The sequence below is a fragment of the Sus scrofa genome, chromosome 5, assembly GCF_054392235.1.
Source record: "Sus scrofa isolate SSC_HxYL_T2T_F1_AM1 chromosome 5, Sscrofa_HxYL_maternal_Yorkshire_Landrace_v2.0, whole genome shotgun sequence".
NCBI lineage: Eukaryota > Metazoa > Chordata > Mammalia > Artiodactyla > Suidae > Sus > Sus scrofa.
Window position 1 is genome coordinate 86,925,120 of NC_139387.1, and position 15,047 is coordinate 86,940,166.

At 37.2% G+C, this 15,047-nt stretch overlaps 1 protein-coding gene and 1 non-coding gene across 14 annotated transcripts in view; one reads left to right on the plus strand and one right to left on the minus strand.

Annotated features, from left to right (window-relative positions):
- Window positions 1-15,047, plus strand: part of SLC41A2 (solute carrier family 41 member 2) — a 127,028-nt gene that overhangs the window by 71,133 nt on the left and 40,848 nt on the right. For 7 of the 13 annotated variants that reach the window (XM_005664183.4, XM_084957334.1, XM_084957330.1 and 4 more), the window contains one exon: window positions 4,770-4,849. The exons of the other annotated variants lie outside the window; for them this stretch is intronic. In XM_005664183.4, coding sequence (XP_005664240.3) covers window positions 4,770-4,849 — 80 coding nt within the window. The remainder of the gene's footprint in view (window positions 1-4,769; window positions 4,850-15,047) is intronic. 13 annotated transcript variants of the gene reach the window in all.
- LOC146403519 (U6 spliceosomal RNA) lies at window positions 14,449-14,556 on the minus strand. The gene has a single exon (XR_014804697.1). It is a non-coding gene; the product is annotated as a U6 spliceosomal RNA (small nuclear RNA).

The following is a 15,047-nucleotide window of genomic DNA, read 5'->3' on the forward strand; positions in this document are numbered from 1 at the left end:
TTTTAACTTGAAAAGGACGTCACTTATCTGAGTAAGTTGCTCAGATAAGTGTCAGAAAACCTTAGAAATGTACATACCATTTGACCACTTCCACTTCTAGGATTCTGACAGACTTAAAGGTATAATTAAGGATTTGTGCAAATTATTCCGTTGTAAGGATCTTCATCACAGGGGAATTTTTGATAACAGAAAAGGGAAGGTGAACACCTTAGATGTCTAGCAATCAGGTATTGATTAAGTAAATTGTAGCATTTTCTCAAAATGGAATATTAGTCAGCCATCAACAATAACACTAACATTTCACACGATATGAGAAAATGTTCATTATACATTTGGCGAAAGAAGAGAGAAAAGAGTATGAATTTCCTATTAAACACGGTAGATTGACATATGTCTATCTTCTTCCTTACTGAAACTATTAAAATGACAGTAAAAGAATAAAAATGTGCTATGAAACCATAAAAACAGACTGGGAGCAAAGAAGACAGCAGGTGAGAGATTTAGCAAAATTAGTAAGATAGGAATCAGTTGGATGATTGTTAACTGAACTAGCAGAATGAAAAAAGCTAAAACCTAACTGCCTGTAGGATGAAGGGACACCCATAGGGAGCAAGCTGATCTGAGTCTCCGAAACCCAAAAAGGTGGAGGAATTAGAGGCACTAAGAACTTCTGAAAGCTGAAGTAAAGATTGGTTGAAAGTTAATGTGAGAAGCAATTATATCCTAAAAGCCTTTTCTAGCTTGACCACCCAGGTGGCTGCCCTTTCCCACTCTAGCAGAAGATAAGAATTAAGCCCTAGAGAGGCTAAGTCAGAGAGCCTCTGGATTCAGAATCCCCTGCATCAGTGAGGCTGTGGTTTAAGCACTGTATGAAAAACAAGGATTAAGGAAAATTCTTCATGCTGAGCAGTGAAAACCCTATCCCACTTCTTTTCTTTTCTCATAGAATGTTGGCAGTCTAGCTTATACCCCCAGGTTAAAAATTAGGTAATTCCTTTCTGGAGAAATTTATCAGCTCAAAACAAAAACCTGCAGAAACTGACCCTGTGGGCCCTTTAGTTAAAGAACTGCTTCCCTATCCGACCACTCTTCAGTGAGGCCCCCTGTTGATAAATTCTGCCCATGAGCACAGAGAACTCCAAGTGTGCTTCGCAGTGTCTCTTAAAGAGGAGCAGACAGTAAAGGATCACCAGACATTTGGTTAGGGCTATTAATATGACAGAGCCAAAAAAAAAAAAAAAAAAAAAAAAAGAAAAGAAAAAAGAAAGTACTCAAAAAAAGAAGTGCAGACGTAGTTGTAAAGTCTCCAAAAAACTGTCACCAGTGTCCTTGGAGAAATTAGAGAAGCTATGGCATCTATAATGTAAGAACAGAATGGTCTGATAAGGAGGATGTGAAAAATTAGAAGAGCTCTTGGGGTCTTAAAAATACAGAAGTTGCAGAAACAAAAAAAATCAGTAGAGAAATTTTGAAGATAGGGTTGAGGAACTACACTGAAAAGTAGAACAGAAAGCAAAGATGTGGACAACTGGAGGCAAATGATGAGGAGAGGAAATCATCATAGAAATAATATAAGAAAATTCCCCAGAATTGAAGAACATGGGCTCTAGATTGACCACCCACTGAGTACCTTGTACAATGAATGAGAGTAGAAGAGACCCAAATCAAAGCACATTATCATAAATCCCAAAGCTTCCAGAGAGAAAAGTCCAGTTGCATATAAAGGAGTGGTTGTTGGAATGATGTCCAACTGCAACACTCAACCTCAACCTCAGAATTCTCAGGGAAAATTATTTTGAACATGAAACATGATCCCCAAATCAACTGAACATAAGGGTAGACTCAAGAATTTTTCAGACCTGCAGGATCTCAAAAACTTTATTTCCCATACTCTTCCATATAAAAGCCAAAAGAAGATACAGTCTCTCAAAATGAGGAAATAATCAAGAAAGAAGACAACACAGGAATAAGGAAACCTATCCTGTGACAGCATGTGGATCATTTTTCTATAATGTAGATTGAGCTTTCCTAGAAGACTCAGGCAACCTGTCCCATGATATGTTGGGATCTGGCCACAGTATGTAGGCAAAGACTCACCGTGGGGGGATGAATAGAAGGTACAGAATGACAGCTGTGCATCAGACCTAGAGAGCAACAGTCCAGGCTGGCAGGAAGATAGGGGCTCAAGGAGAAATGTCTCTAAGGAAAACAGAGTGGAACTGATCAGTTGCCTGACAAATTGGACTGAATTCAGAGGCCTTTCATTAACTTTGTTACAGTTTTCAGGCTGGATTAATAATAAGAACCTAAAAAGTTAAGAAAAATTGAGAAAAAGCAAAAAAGTATAAGTAAGGAAATCTCCTAATACATTGTGGCTCCGCTGTGAATAACAATTTCATTGTTATAATAAAGTAAATCCTAAATCTTTCACCAAAAATTATAACAAGGTTGGCAGGATAAGGGGAAAAAGGGAATTGTGAAGGGACTAAACCAGGGAGGAAAATGTAAGAGAAACTAATGCTCACTTGCCATAGTGGAAGTCATTAGGTTAATGTCTAAAATTAGAAGTCAAGAAATAGCAGTATGAGGAGTTTCCACTGCGGCTCAGTGGGTTAGAAACCCAACTAGTATCCATGAAGATGCGAGTTCAATCCCTAGTCTGGCAACATATGGAACTTCCATGTGTTGCAGGTAAGGCCCTAAAAAAATATTAAAAAGAAAAAGAAATAGCAGTATGAACATGTTGTGTAGAAATAGAGGATTAAATGCCAAAAGAAACAGTTTAAAAGTTAGAAAGGATTGCTAGTGGAGAGCAGGTTCTGGGGATGGGGCTATTTTATAAGCTTTTGTGGTACTTTTGCTTTTTTTAAAATGATGCACATATATTTTTTGACAAAAATCAAATTTAATAAAATTGAAGAAAACTTTTACATTTGACTTTAAAAAAAATGTACATGTTTAAAAATGTCTTGGAGTCTGTATATGAATAGTATCATTTTGAATGACCTAACTATGGTTGGTTTTTATTTTCTTCTTTTTGTTTGTATTTTCTAATTTTTCTATGTTTTATCACCTGGATAATAAAAATATTTTAAAATGTATTTTAGCAAGTGTTCATGTTATATATACACCATGATCTATGTATTTCAGCAGGATGATTTATTCTTTGACATATAACTAGTTTATTCTATGAAATATGTTTTTCTTGGAGGTTTTTTATGTGTGCTTTTTTAGGGCTGCACCCACAGCATATGGAAGTGGCCAAGCTAGGGGTCGAATTGGAGTTGCAGCTGGCAACCCATGCCACAGCCACAGCAACACCAGATATGAGCTGCATCTGCCACCTACATACACCACAGCTCATGGCAACGCTGGACTCTTAACCAACTTGTAGATACGAGTCAGGTTTGTGACCGCTGAGCCACAACAGGCACTCCCATCACACACACACACACACATTAACATTAAGTCAAAATGGTAAAATATTTATAAAGGTGACTATTTGGGGACTTTATAATATACCTTTTAAATGGCAACTCCTGGCAGTTGAGTCATATTAAAACTTTCCTTTGCTTTATTAAAGAGTTGAAATAATAAAGATGTAGTAATTTCCTAATATTAACTATCAGACAGTGGTAAGAAATTTGATCTGATACTTTGACCATCAGTTCTGTTCTGTGACAGCATGAGGTTCGTTTTTATGTAATGTGGATTGCATTTTCCTGGAAGATTTAGGCAGCAGGATTCCACAGAATATTGGGACTGGAAGTGTTTTGTATTACATAGACTTTTCATATCTGAAATAAACAACTTCATTATCTGAAGTTAACCAGTTGATAATGGTCTTAGAAACGAACAAAAATCTCCAAGCTCCATTGAGACAGTGTATAGCCATATGTTATTTTTCCAGACCTCTGTTCTCCAGATCAGCTCTTTTCTATGGCTACAACTCATTATTTTAATTTACCAGTGATAAGACACTGTAAGTTACTGTACCTAGGCTTAGTTTTAACCTGATAAAAGTCATCCCTTTAGTGGCTTGTTTACTTCAGATATGAAAAGACACTCTTAAATTTTTTAAAGTTTTTTAAAATTATAAGAGTAGTAAATGAATGTAGTTTAAAAAACTAATAAAGTGCAGAAGGATATAAAATGACCGTGAGCCTTGGAGTTCCCATCATGGCTCAGTGGTTAATGAATGTCTACTGTCCACGAGGATGTGGGTTCCATCCCTGGCCTCACTCATTGGGTTAAGGATCCGGTGTTGCCATGAGCTGTGGTGTAGGGTCGCAGATGCAGCTCAGATCCCGCATTGCTGTGGCTGTGGTATAGGCCAGCAGCTGCAGCTCTGATTCTGATCCCTAGCCTGGGAACCTCCATATACCACAGGTGTGGCCCTAGAAAGACAATAAGTGAATAAATAAATAAATTACCATGAGTCTCTAGGGGTAGACATTGTTAATAATTTCTTATATGTGCTTTCAGACATTTTAATGCACTTTAAGTGTATGCTTTTTTCTTTTTAACATGAACTTTGGAGACTAGGAGGAGAGCCCTGCAATGTGGGGGCTACAGTTCCGCCATGTTTTACTTTCAACATTTTGCTTTGGACCTTGATTTTTACTTTGAATATTTTTTCTTTTTGTTCTATTTTTTAAATCGCTAAATATTTTACTTTTAAAAGTAGGGGTGTTTGTAGGTAAAGAACGACTTCAAATTAGTACGTTGCCTTTCCTCTTCTCTAAATCATATGGTTTTGTATTTTTCAGCATTGGGGGCCTTATTCTGGACACAACTGTATCTGATCCAAACTTGGTTGGGATTGTTGTTTACACACCAGTTATTAATGGTAAGAATTAAACGTATGGTTTCATGGTGATATCTATCTCTATTCTCAGGTATGAACAGGTATCTCTGGGTTCAGATTTTTAAGAGGTCTGTCTTCCCATCCCATCCATTTTATTTTCATTCACAGGTTGTTGCTCATGGTAGAAATTGCATTCCCTGTTCTCAGTATGCAGAACACACTTTTTTTTTTTTTTTGTCTTTTTGCCATTTCTTGGGCCGCTCCCACGGCATATGGAGGTTCCCAGGCCAGGGGTCTAATCAGAGCTGTAGCTGCCAGCCTACGTCAAAGCCACAGCAACGCAGGATCCGAGCTGCGTCTGCAACCCACACCACAGCTCACAGCAACGCCGGATCTTTAACCTACTGAGCAAAGGCAGAGATCAAACCAGCAACCTCATGGTTCCACTGCGCCACTCCAGAACACACTTTTGATAAGAGTTCTTCCTTAATCTTATCTCTAGATATTAGCTTGTTAGCATCTCTAGATATTGTCTAACTCTCTTTTGTGGTATGGCAAAATAGAATATTTCAGTTCTATGTTATCATTTACTGCAGGCTTATCTGCTATCTTGTGTCATTTTGTTGCTTCCCTTGTCAGTTTTTGTGGATAAATTAGAGTTAGCTAGGTGTAAGCATTGCTGGAATCAATTCAGTCCATTAAAATCTATCGCTCCTCTCTGATCCCTTTCAAATCTGCCTTATATTTTTTCTTATCTATAAAATGGAAATTACAATACTTAAATTCATAGGGATTTTTATATAGATTCCATTTAATAAGATAATTAATCCAGTCCTACTGACTTTAGGGATGGCTGTCATTAAGTTGTATTTCAATATAACTTAAGCCAATATAATTTAGAAAATATGTCTGGGGAAAAATATATCATAGGATATACTACACATTTAATATAAATTATTTTTATAGATATATGGACAAGAAAGTATGTTATACAAAGGCAAGTTCTCCAAACTCTAAATTTCTATCTAAAATTTTTACTGAACATTTTGATTTTTGTGTGCCTCTAGAATGTCCATAAACAAATCTCCCCTAGTAACGCCTCTCCCAGTTTTCCTGATGCCACCATTCTCCCCATTACCTGCTCTTAAAATCATGGAAACATTTGATTCAGCCTTCATCCTCTTGGAACAGACAATGACCAAACCTTGTCTATTTGCACGTTAACATAATTCACTTGTCCATTTATATACCAAGTATGTCTTACCACTGCGCCCGCTCATGTCTCACTCCAGCCATCATTCAGGTGATAAAGTAACCTTCCTGACTAACTCCTTATTAAATGCAAATTGAATGTCCCTAACACACTGGTCTACCTTAAACACTGTTTTTATAACATTTGTCTTGGGATGATGAGCTTAACAATGGATTCCTCCTGCCAGTAAAATCAAGTTAGAATTCTTCTGCCTAGTTATCAAGGCTCTCTATATGCTGTTGGATGCCTACAACTTTATCCTGACTTGATTCTTCTATTGCGACCCTCAGAGATCAGATTTTCACTGCCTGGAGTGACTGTCACTTTCTTTCTCCCTGTTCGGAGTCTCTTCAGTGGACTATTAGTTGATGAAATCACTAATTTTTATCCAAATATGGCTGTTAGAACTGTATTGCCCAACATTTCATTGAGAAATTTAACTTAAATTACAACCCCATTATTCGTAAGGTTTTAGTGAGTATCTCTCTTATTTCGTGTTACATAAGAAACACCTTACAAAGCACTTGCTAAAATGCTTTCCTTGGAAGTCTATGCATGGCATGGCATGGCATGGCATGGTGGTGAATCTTTTTTTGTGTCTCAGTAAGTAAACCTCTTAGGTATCACAGTAAACTTGTGTCAGATTCCACTTATTAAAAACATTAAGAAGATTCACTCCATGTTCCTTAAAAATGTGGAACTTTGGAGAATTGAATTTCATTTTAAATGTTTTAAGGGATGTGCTATTTAAAAGACCTCTGTTTTATCATTGTCGTCATCATCATTTGCTATTTAGTGAGGACCTATTATGTGGCAATTTACTTTTAGATCTTTTATGCAGGTTATATTATTTAATCCTCAGGTATAGATGAGGTCTCACATCTACTAAATGGTGATTTAAACTCAGATCTGCTTGATCTCAAAGCCTGTGACTTTTTTCTCTCAAAGTGAACTTTTACTAATTTATCTGTTTTTTTTTTTTTTTTTTTGTCTTTTTTTTGTTTTGTTTTTTGTTGTTGCTATTTCTTGGGCCGCTCCCGCGGCATATGGAGGTTCCCAGGCTAGGGGCCTAATCGGAGCTGTAGCCACCGGCCTACACCAGAGCCACAGCAACGCTGGATCCGAGCCGCGTCTGCAACCTACACCACAGCTCACGGCAACGCCGGATCGTTAACCCACTGAGCAAGGGCAGGGACTGAACCCTCAACCTCATGGTTCCTAGTCGGATTCGTTAACCACTGTGCCATGACGGGAACTCCCTATCTGTTTTTTTAGATACAGAAATACATACTTTGTTTAAGTTTAGGTATATCCGTGCTGATACTGTGATTAGGATAGCTTTTAACACTTAGCAACATCTCTCAGAACTGGTAACATCTTCTAAAATATATTTCATGCACCAGTAGTTTTTGATATATTAATACTTATAACTCAAGGAACCCCCTGGTGGTCTAGCAGGTTAAGGTTCTGAGACTGTCACTGCTATGGCTCTGGTCACTGCTGTGGAGTGAGTTCGATGCCCCCAGAATTTTCTGCATGCTGCAGGCACAGCCGAAAACGAAAAGTTTCCTGGAGGATGAAGTACAAATTATTTAGCATAACATACTGAGGCAACCCAATCTGCCTTAAAATCTCCCTCTCTAATCTCATTTCTCCACCAATTCTTAAAGTTATCTTGGTGAATTTTTGATGCTTTCTTAAATAGATCATGTCATTTCTCTATACCATTCCTTTGTATCTGTTGTTCCCTCTGTCTTACTCCCCTTCTTTTACTTACCAAGTTCTGTTCATTCATCCAGACCCAATTAAGATGTCACCTCTTCTGCAAAATAGATCTTTGGGAAGAGTTAGTTGTGCTTTTCTCTGCTTCCACAGCATACTTTTAACATTTTTATTATACTACGTAATTATTTTGTGTGATTACTTTCTTTTTGTATGACTCTCTGGGTAGTGCCTAGTGTCTTAACCTCTGCTAATTGCTGCGTGAATAAATGCACGAGTTAAGGAATATGCTTAGTTTTGCTGTAAACTATATATTACCGAATTTGAAGTTATCTTGTTAAATAACACAACTTTGATCATAACCAAAACATTTCCTATACTTAGGAACTGGTGAAGTGCATTAAAAAGGCAAAAACAGAAAATTGTTCCTACTGTTTGTATAAAAAATTATCAGTTATGGCAACTTTTATTACTTTCCTTAATAGTTTCTCTGGTATATAACCAGATAAATTGGTTTCTCAGAATTTCTTTCTCTTTGGTATATTCTACAAGCTTTTTAGATAGGAGGGACTATTTAGATAGTAGTTCCTTAGATATTGAAAGAGGTTAGAGAGCCACAGAGTAAATATTTTGTTGGCAGAAGAAGAAAGAGTTGAGCTAGAGATCAATTGGTTAGAAGAAGGATTAGCTAAGTTAGTGTAGCCAGGGGAAATGATTCAGAAGGGACCATTTCTTCAGTGGTTTGGAAATCATTTGAGGGTTCAGTTTTTTCACATATATATGGTAATAACCTAGAAAAAAGTAAGAGAATGAAAAATACAATTAAGGATAGTTACTCTGATTGAGGGGGAAGGGAAGGGTAAGGGGTTGGGGAGGGGCACATAGGATACTTCAAATGTAAGAGTAATACTGTATCCTTTTTTTTTCTTTTAAAATTTTATTTTATTTATTACTTTTTCTTTTTTTTGGCTACCCCATGGCATAAGGAGTTTCCAGGCCAGGGATCAGATCCAAGCTGCAGTTGTGATCTAGACCATATCTGTGGCAATGCGGGATCCTTAATCCACTGTGCCAGGTAGGGGATCGAATCTGCATCCCAGCACTCCAGAGATGCTGCTGATCCCACTGCACCACCATAGGAATTCCTGTATCCTTAACAAAATACTAGCAAACCAAATCCAACAATACATTAAAAGGATTGTACACCATGATCAAGTGGGATTTAATCCCAGTGATTCAAGGATTTTTCAGTATTTGCAAATCAATCTCTACCGTGTGTACCCCTTTTCTTAAACTGGGTGATGTGTACATGGGTGTTTTCGTAGTATGGTTATTTATATTTATATATCTTTCCCCATCTCTGTCCATGAGTCTGTTTCTGTTTTGTAGATAGGTTCATTGGTGTCATATTTTAGATTCTACATATAAGCGATGTCATGTAGTATTTATCTTTCTCTATCGCTTATATATATTTTATAAATAAATATTATTTCTGTATCTATTAAATATTTGGTACAAAACAAAAGTCTTGGAAGTAGCACTTTTAGATTTCTAAAAGTGGTTGACTATGAAAAGAATAGAATTAGGATAATACCTAGGGGTCCAAATGAAGAATTTTTTCCAAGGTGGGAGAAATGGAGACATGTTCATTGGCAAGGAAGCAAAGGAGTAAAACAAAGGAAAGATTAAGGGTGCTTGATAGATGGCGAATAATGAAGGAGCAAGGTCCACAAAATGATGGACTGCAGAGTACCCTTGGAAAGAAAGGATACCCTCATTGCAGTGCGCAAAAGGAAAGGAGAGGCTAAGCTGAAGGGCCTTACTTACAGTGACATCCTCAAGTTGTCCCAAGAAAGTGGATAGATTCAGTTCTCCAGGACAGCTTCCCAATCTGTTTCATGTCATGGCACACACAGGAAATTGTAATATTTGGATGGCACATTAAGGTGAAGAAGGAGGCCACTTACAACCAGAGACAATCAGCCTGGGGGCATCAGCTGCCTCAGGTCTCACCTGCACCTGCAGTGCTTAGGTCAGTATCTTGTCACACCTATAACTGGTTCAAGGCTTCCTGGTTTGGGAAGTTCTGGTCTAGGCAGTGTTTCTCAACCTTTTTTTCATTATCATCCTTTGAAGAAGCCATTGAGAACATTTTCCCCTAAATGTGTCCACCCATGAAATTTTAATATCACAAGTGCCCAGTTTACCCATTTCTGTATTTTATGTGTACCATAAAATGAGAAAAAAAAATTTTCTTCCCCCAAGAACAAATTTTTGTCCCCACTGAGAATGCATGATCTAGGGTAAGGGAAGTAGAAAATTTGGCGACCTTATAAGTCATTCATTAGGTTGTCTGCAAGTCTGCGAGTACACTGGAAGGAAGTAGTGGAGGACGATGAATTAGGGACTTGGGAGGTGAGCATGCCTGCCCTTGTTTAGATGAAAGGGCCTTCACTCTGAGGACATTACATGTGTTCCCTGTGAAAAATATGAAACAGTGGAAGACACGTTTCGCCCATTCCTTTGCATTTCTTGAAACTAAAAGAGCAGTTCCTGGGTGTGAGTTCTGATAAGGAGTCATGAAATGAGGAGAGGTGAAAATGCAGAGATGTGCGGAGGTGGCTAAAATATGGAAGATACCAGATCTGTTGTGCTGTTGATTATAAGGCTTTACTTTTTAACAAAATGAACTTTCACTTCAGGTTCCCTTGGAAATGTCCAAAAGAATTATTGTCATAATTTAAAATATATTTCGTGGTGTGAATGCTAAACATTTGCTGGAAACATATTTCCAAATTGAATAACACGTAAAGTCGGATAGAGTTCCCTTGTGGTGCAGTGGGTTAGGGATTTGGCATTGTTACTGCTGTGGCTCTGATTGCTGCTGTGGTGTGAGTTTGATCCCTGACCCAGGAACATCCACATGCTGTAGATGCAGCCCCTCCCTAAAAAAAAATCCACTTTGAAACATGAAGTTAGATTTTAAAGTGGTCCTTAGATGAACCTTCTGAATGTGTTCATACTACCAACATTTATATTATCAATGGAGCTCATGTGAGCAACAAGGCACTTAAAAATTAGGTCTTATGGATGCAGAAGGCCCTTAGTAATTATTTAGGATGTTGGAAATCTGTTTTTACTAATGCTGTTAATTTATGTGACAATCTTTAGGTGCTCTCCACTAGCTTTAGTAGTACAATTAGTCTGTGAGGAATTTAAGTAATTTCAAAGAAATGCTGATAGACTAGCTCTTAGTAGAAGTATTGTGTGTCATGATAGCAAGAAAGCATTTTTGACATTAAAAAAAAACTATTCTAAGGTAAGAATTCTGCTTAGTTTAAAAATATAATGAGTGATCGTGATGAGATCATGATGGGGTTTTAATTCCATGAGAAGGTAAAACTTTAATAGGTTTCTACACTAATTATTTTAATTATTTTGCCTTTCATGTGATGCCTTTAATCTACTTGGAACTGATTTTTGTGTAAAGCATGAGAGTAGGGGTCCAATTTCATGGTATTTGCGGGGCATATTATTACCTAATTATCTTGGCATTATTTACTGAAGTTGTAGCACTCTTTATTAATCTGTACTACCTCCTTTGTGTATCTCAGATTTCATCTGTGCATGTGTGCATGTGTGGTTATTAGGTTAAAGAGGTCCCCTTCAATTCCTGGTTTGCTAAGAATTTTTAATTATAAATAAAGAATGTTGAATTTCATCAATTTTTATGCATTTATTCATATAATCATATTTTTCTTCATGTATTTATTAATGTACTGTATTATTTTAGTTTCAAATATTAATTCAGCCTTACATTCCTAGGATATATTCACTTTGGTTGTGATGTATTATGCATTTAACATTTTTCTGATTTGGTTTGCCAACTGTTTAATATCTTTTTACATTTATTTTTATTCATAAGCTTGGCCTATAATTTTCGTTTTTCATATTTCCATTGTTGGATTTTGAACTCAGAGTTTTGCTGGTCTCATTATGTGAGTTATACACTTACTTATATTTTATACTGTAAAGTAATATGTGTAGGATTTTACTTTTTCTTTTTGGCTGCTCTCCAGCATATTGAGTTCCTGGGCCAGGGGTCATATCTGAGCCACAGTTACAACCTATGCTGCAGCTGCAGCAATGTGGGATCCTTAACCCCCTGTGCCCGGCCAGGAATTGAATCTGCGTCTCAGCACTCCCAAGATGCCATGGATCCCATTGAGCCACGGTGGGAACTCTGTGTAGGATTTTATTACTTATTATTTTTATTTACTTATTTATTGCTTAACTATTGGATAGACTCACTTGAAAAAAACCAACAAAGCAAACAGCTTATGTGGGGCTGAATTTTTGAGGAAGATTTGAAGTTTTAGATTTGATTTCCTTAATCATTATAGAATGATTCAAATTTTCTGTTTCTTCTTAAATTAATTTTGTTAAATTGTATATTTTAGGATATTTTCCCATTTAAATTTTCAAGGTTAAATTGGCATGAAGTTATTCATAATATTGTTATTTTTAAAATATTGGCAGTAACTGGAATTATGATTTTTTCCCCATGTTGTTTGTGCCTACCTTTTTTTCTTTTCAAAGAAGCCATAGTTAGCTTTATAGATGTCCTTAATTTTTTTCTCTTTTCATTATTTTCCTTCTTCTAGTTTATGTTTGTATTTCTTTTTTTCAAACTTCTTCTTTTCTTTTCTTTTCTTTTTTTTAACCCAATGAATTTTATTACGTTTATAGTTGTGCAGTCATCATCACAACCCAATTTTATAGCATGTCCATCCCAAACCCCCAGCCCATCCCCCTCACCCCAAACTGTCTCCTTTGGAAACCATAAGTTTTTCAAAGTCTGTGAGTCAGTATCTGTTCTGCAAAGAAGTTCATTGGATCTTTTTTTTAGATTCCACATATAAGTGATAACACATGACGTTTGGTAGGTATCTCACTGTCTAACTTCACTTAGCATCATAAGTTCTAGGTCCATCCATGTTGCTGCAAATGCCATTATGTCTTTTCTTTTGTGGCTGAGTAATATTCCATTGTGTATATGTACCACATATTCTTTATCCACTCCTCTGTTGATGGACATTTAGGTTGTTTCCGTGTCTTGGCTATTGTATATAGGGCTGGAATGAACATTGGAGTACGTGTATCTTTTTGAGTCATGGTTTTCTCTGGGTAGATTCCCAAGAGTGGGATTGTTGAATCAAATGGTAGTTCTGTTTTTAGTCTTTTGAGGACTCTCCATACTGTTTTCCATAGTGGTCGCACCAATTTACACTACCACCGAAAGTATAACAGGGTTCCCTTTTCTTGGCACCCTCTCCAGCATTTATTATTTGTAGACTCTTTGATGATTGCCATTCTGGCTAGTGTAAGGTGGTACCTCACAGTAGTTTTGATTTGCATTTCTCTAATAATTTATGATGTTAAACATCTTCTCATGTGTTTTTGGTGATCTGAAATATGGGCAGAAACCTGAATAGACATTTCTCCAAAGAAGATGTGCAGAGGCCAACAGGCACATGAAAAAATGATCAACATCGCAAATTGGTAGAGAAATGCAAATCAAAACTACAATGAGATACCACCTCACACTGGTCAGAATGACCATCATGAGTAAGTCTACAAATAACAAATTCTGGAGGGGGTGTGGAGAAAAAGGAACCCTCCTTCACTGTTGGTGGGAGTGTAAATTGGTACCACTATGGAGGAACCACTATGGAGGAATATTCATGACTTACCTGAGAACAGGGATGTGGTTTGGACCCAGAAGTGATGCAATATTCCTTTCAGTCCTTGTTTGAGCTTTTCTGGTTGTTATCATGACAATTGCCAACTGGCATGGCACAGTGGGTGTGTCATTTAGCATTCTAATGTATTACAGTGAGCATATAATGAGATTCATGGTCTACTGGAAGTCGGATTTCCTCTGTCTTGGGCCTAGTTTGTTTTAATTTGTTCTTGTGGGGATTTTAGTTTATTTGTTTTTGGGTTTTTGACCCCCTCTTTGCAACTTCTTCCTAAAATTTGGATAAGAGTAATTGGTTTCCATTTGGTGTCAGGGCAGGGATATGGTTCTGGGCAACAGCTTTAGTAACAAATTGACCTTCACAACCATTATTCAGTGTTTGTCTTTAACACTGGTGTATTTAACCCCAGAATTAGGTAATAGTCCCTGTTACAGTCTTTTTTTTTCTTTCTTTCTTTCTGATGTTGATATAGCCACTCTAGCTTTCTTTTCACTAGAGTTTACATGGTATATCTTTTTCCATACCTTTACTTTTAACCTATTTAGGGTCCCATCTTTTAATAATGTATATTGTAACATCTTTTCCATTAGATACTTTAACATATTAACATCACAGTTATTTTAAAGTCCTTGTTGGATTGTTTCAATACCCGAGTCATTCTGGCTCTGGTTCTGTTGACTTCTTTACTCCTGACAATAGTCTGTTTTTTTTTATTACTTTTTACTGTCCCAGAAATGTTTTAACAAATGCTGACCATTGTGTATAAAAGAACATTGGCTATTGAGGTAATTATTTATGCCTTTAAAAAGGCAGACTTTTCTGCTATTAAGTCATTAGTATGGAATACTGAGTCAGTCTCATCAGTAGTTGAACTTGGTTTGATGTTTGTGGTTATTATTTTTTCTTTAAATATGGAATCCTTCACGAATTTGCATGTCATCCTTGCGTAGGGGCCATGCTAATCCTCTCTGTATTGTTTCAGTTTTTAGTATATGTGCAGCCAAAGTGAGCACTGTGGTTATTAATAGTCAACTTCAGTGCCCCACTAACTTCAGATTTCTTTTTTCCTTTCCTTTTTTTTTTCTTTTTAGGGCTGCAGCCAAGGCATGTGGAAATTCCCAGGGTAGGGGTCAAATTAGAGCTACACCTGCCAGCCTACACCACAGCCATAGCAACGCAGGATCCGAGCCATGTCTGCAACCTACACCACAGCTCGCAGCAGTTCCAGATCTTTAACCCATTGAGCGAGGCCAGGGATTGAACCTGTATCCTCAAGGATCCTGGTCAGGTTCATTACCACTGGGCCACGATGGGAACTCCCAGATTTCTTTATTGATAAGCTTTGGCTTAATATGAGCCTGGAGTGCTGTGTGCCTGCAGCATGGAAAGCTTAACTATCTGTGCTCTTGCTCCTCCTCTCTCAGTAGGCTGCTGATGCTTTTTACGTGGTACAAGGCATGGGAAGGAGTTGGGGATTGTCTTGTACTATTCTCAGTCTTAGGCA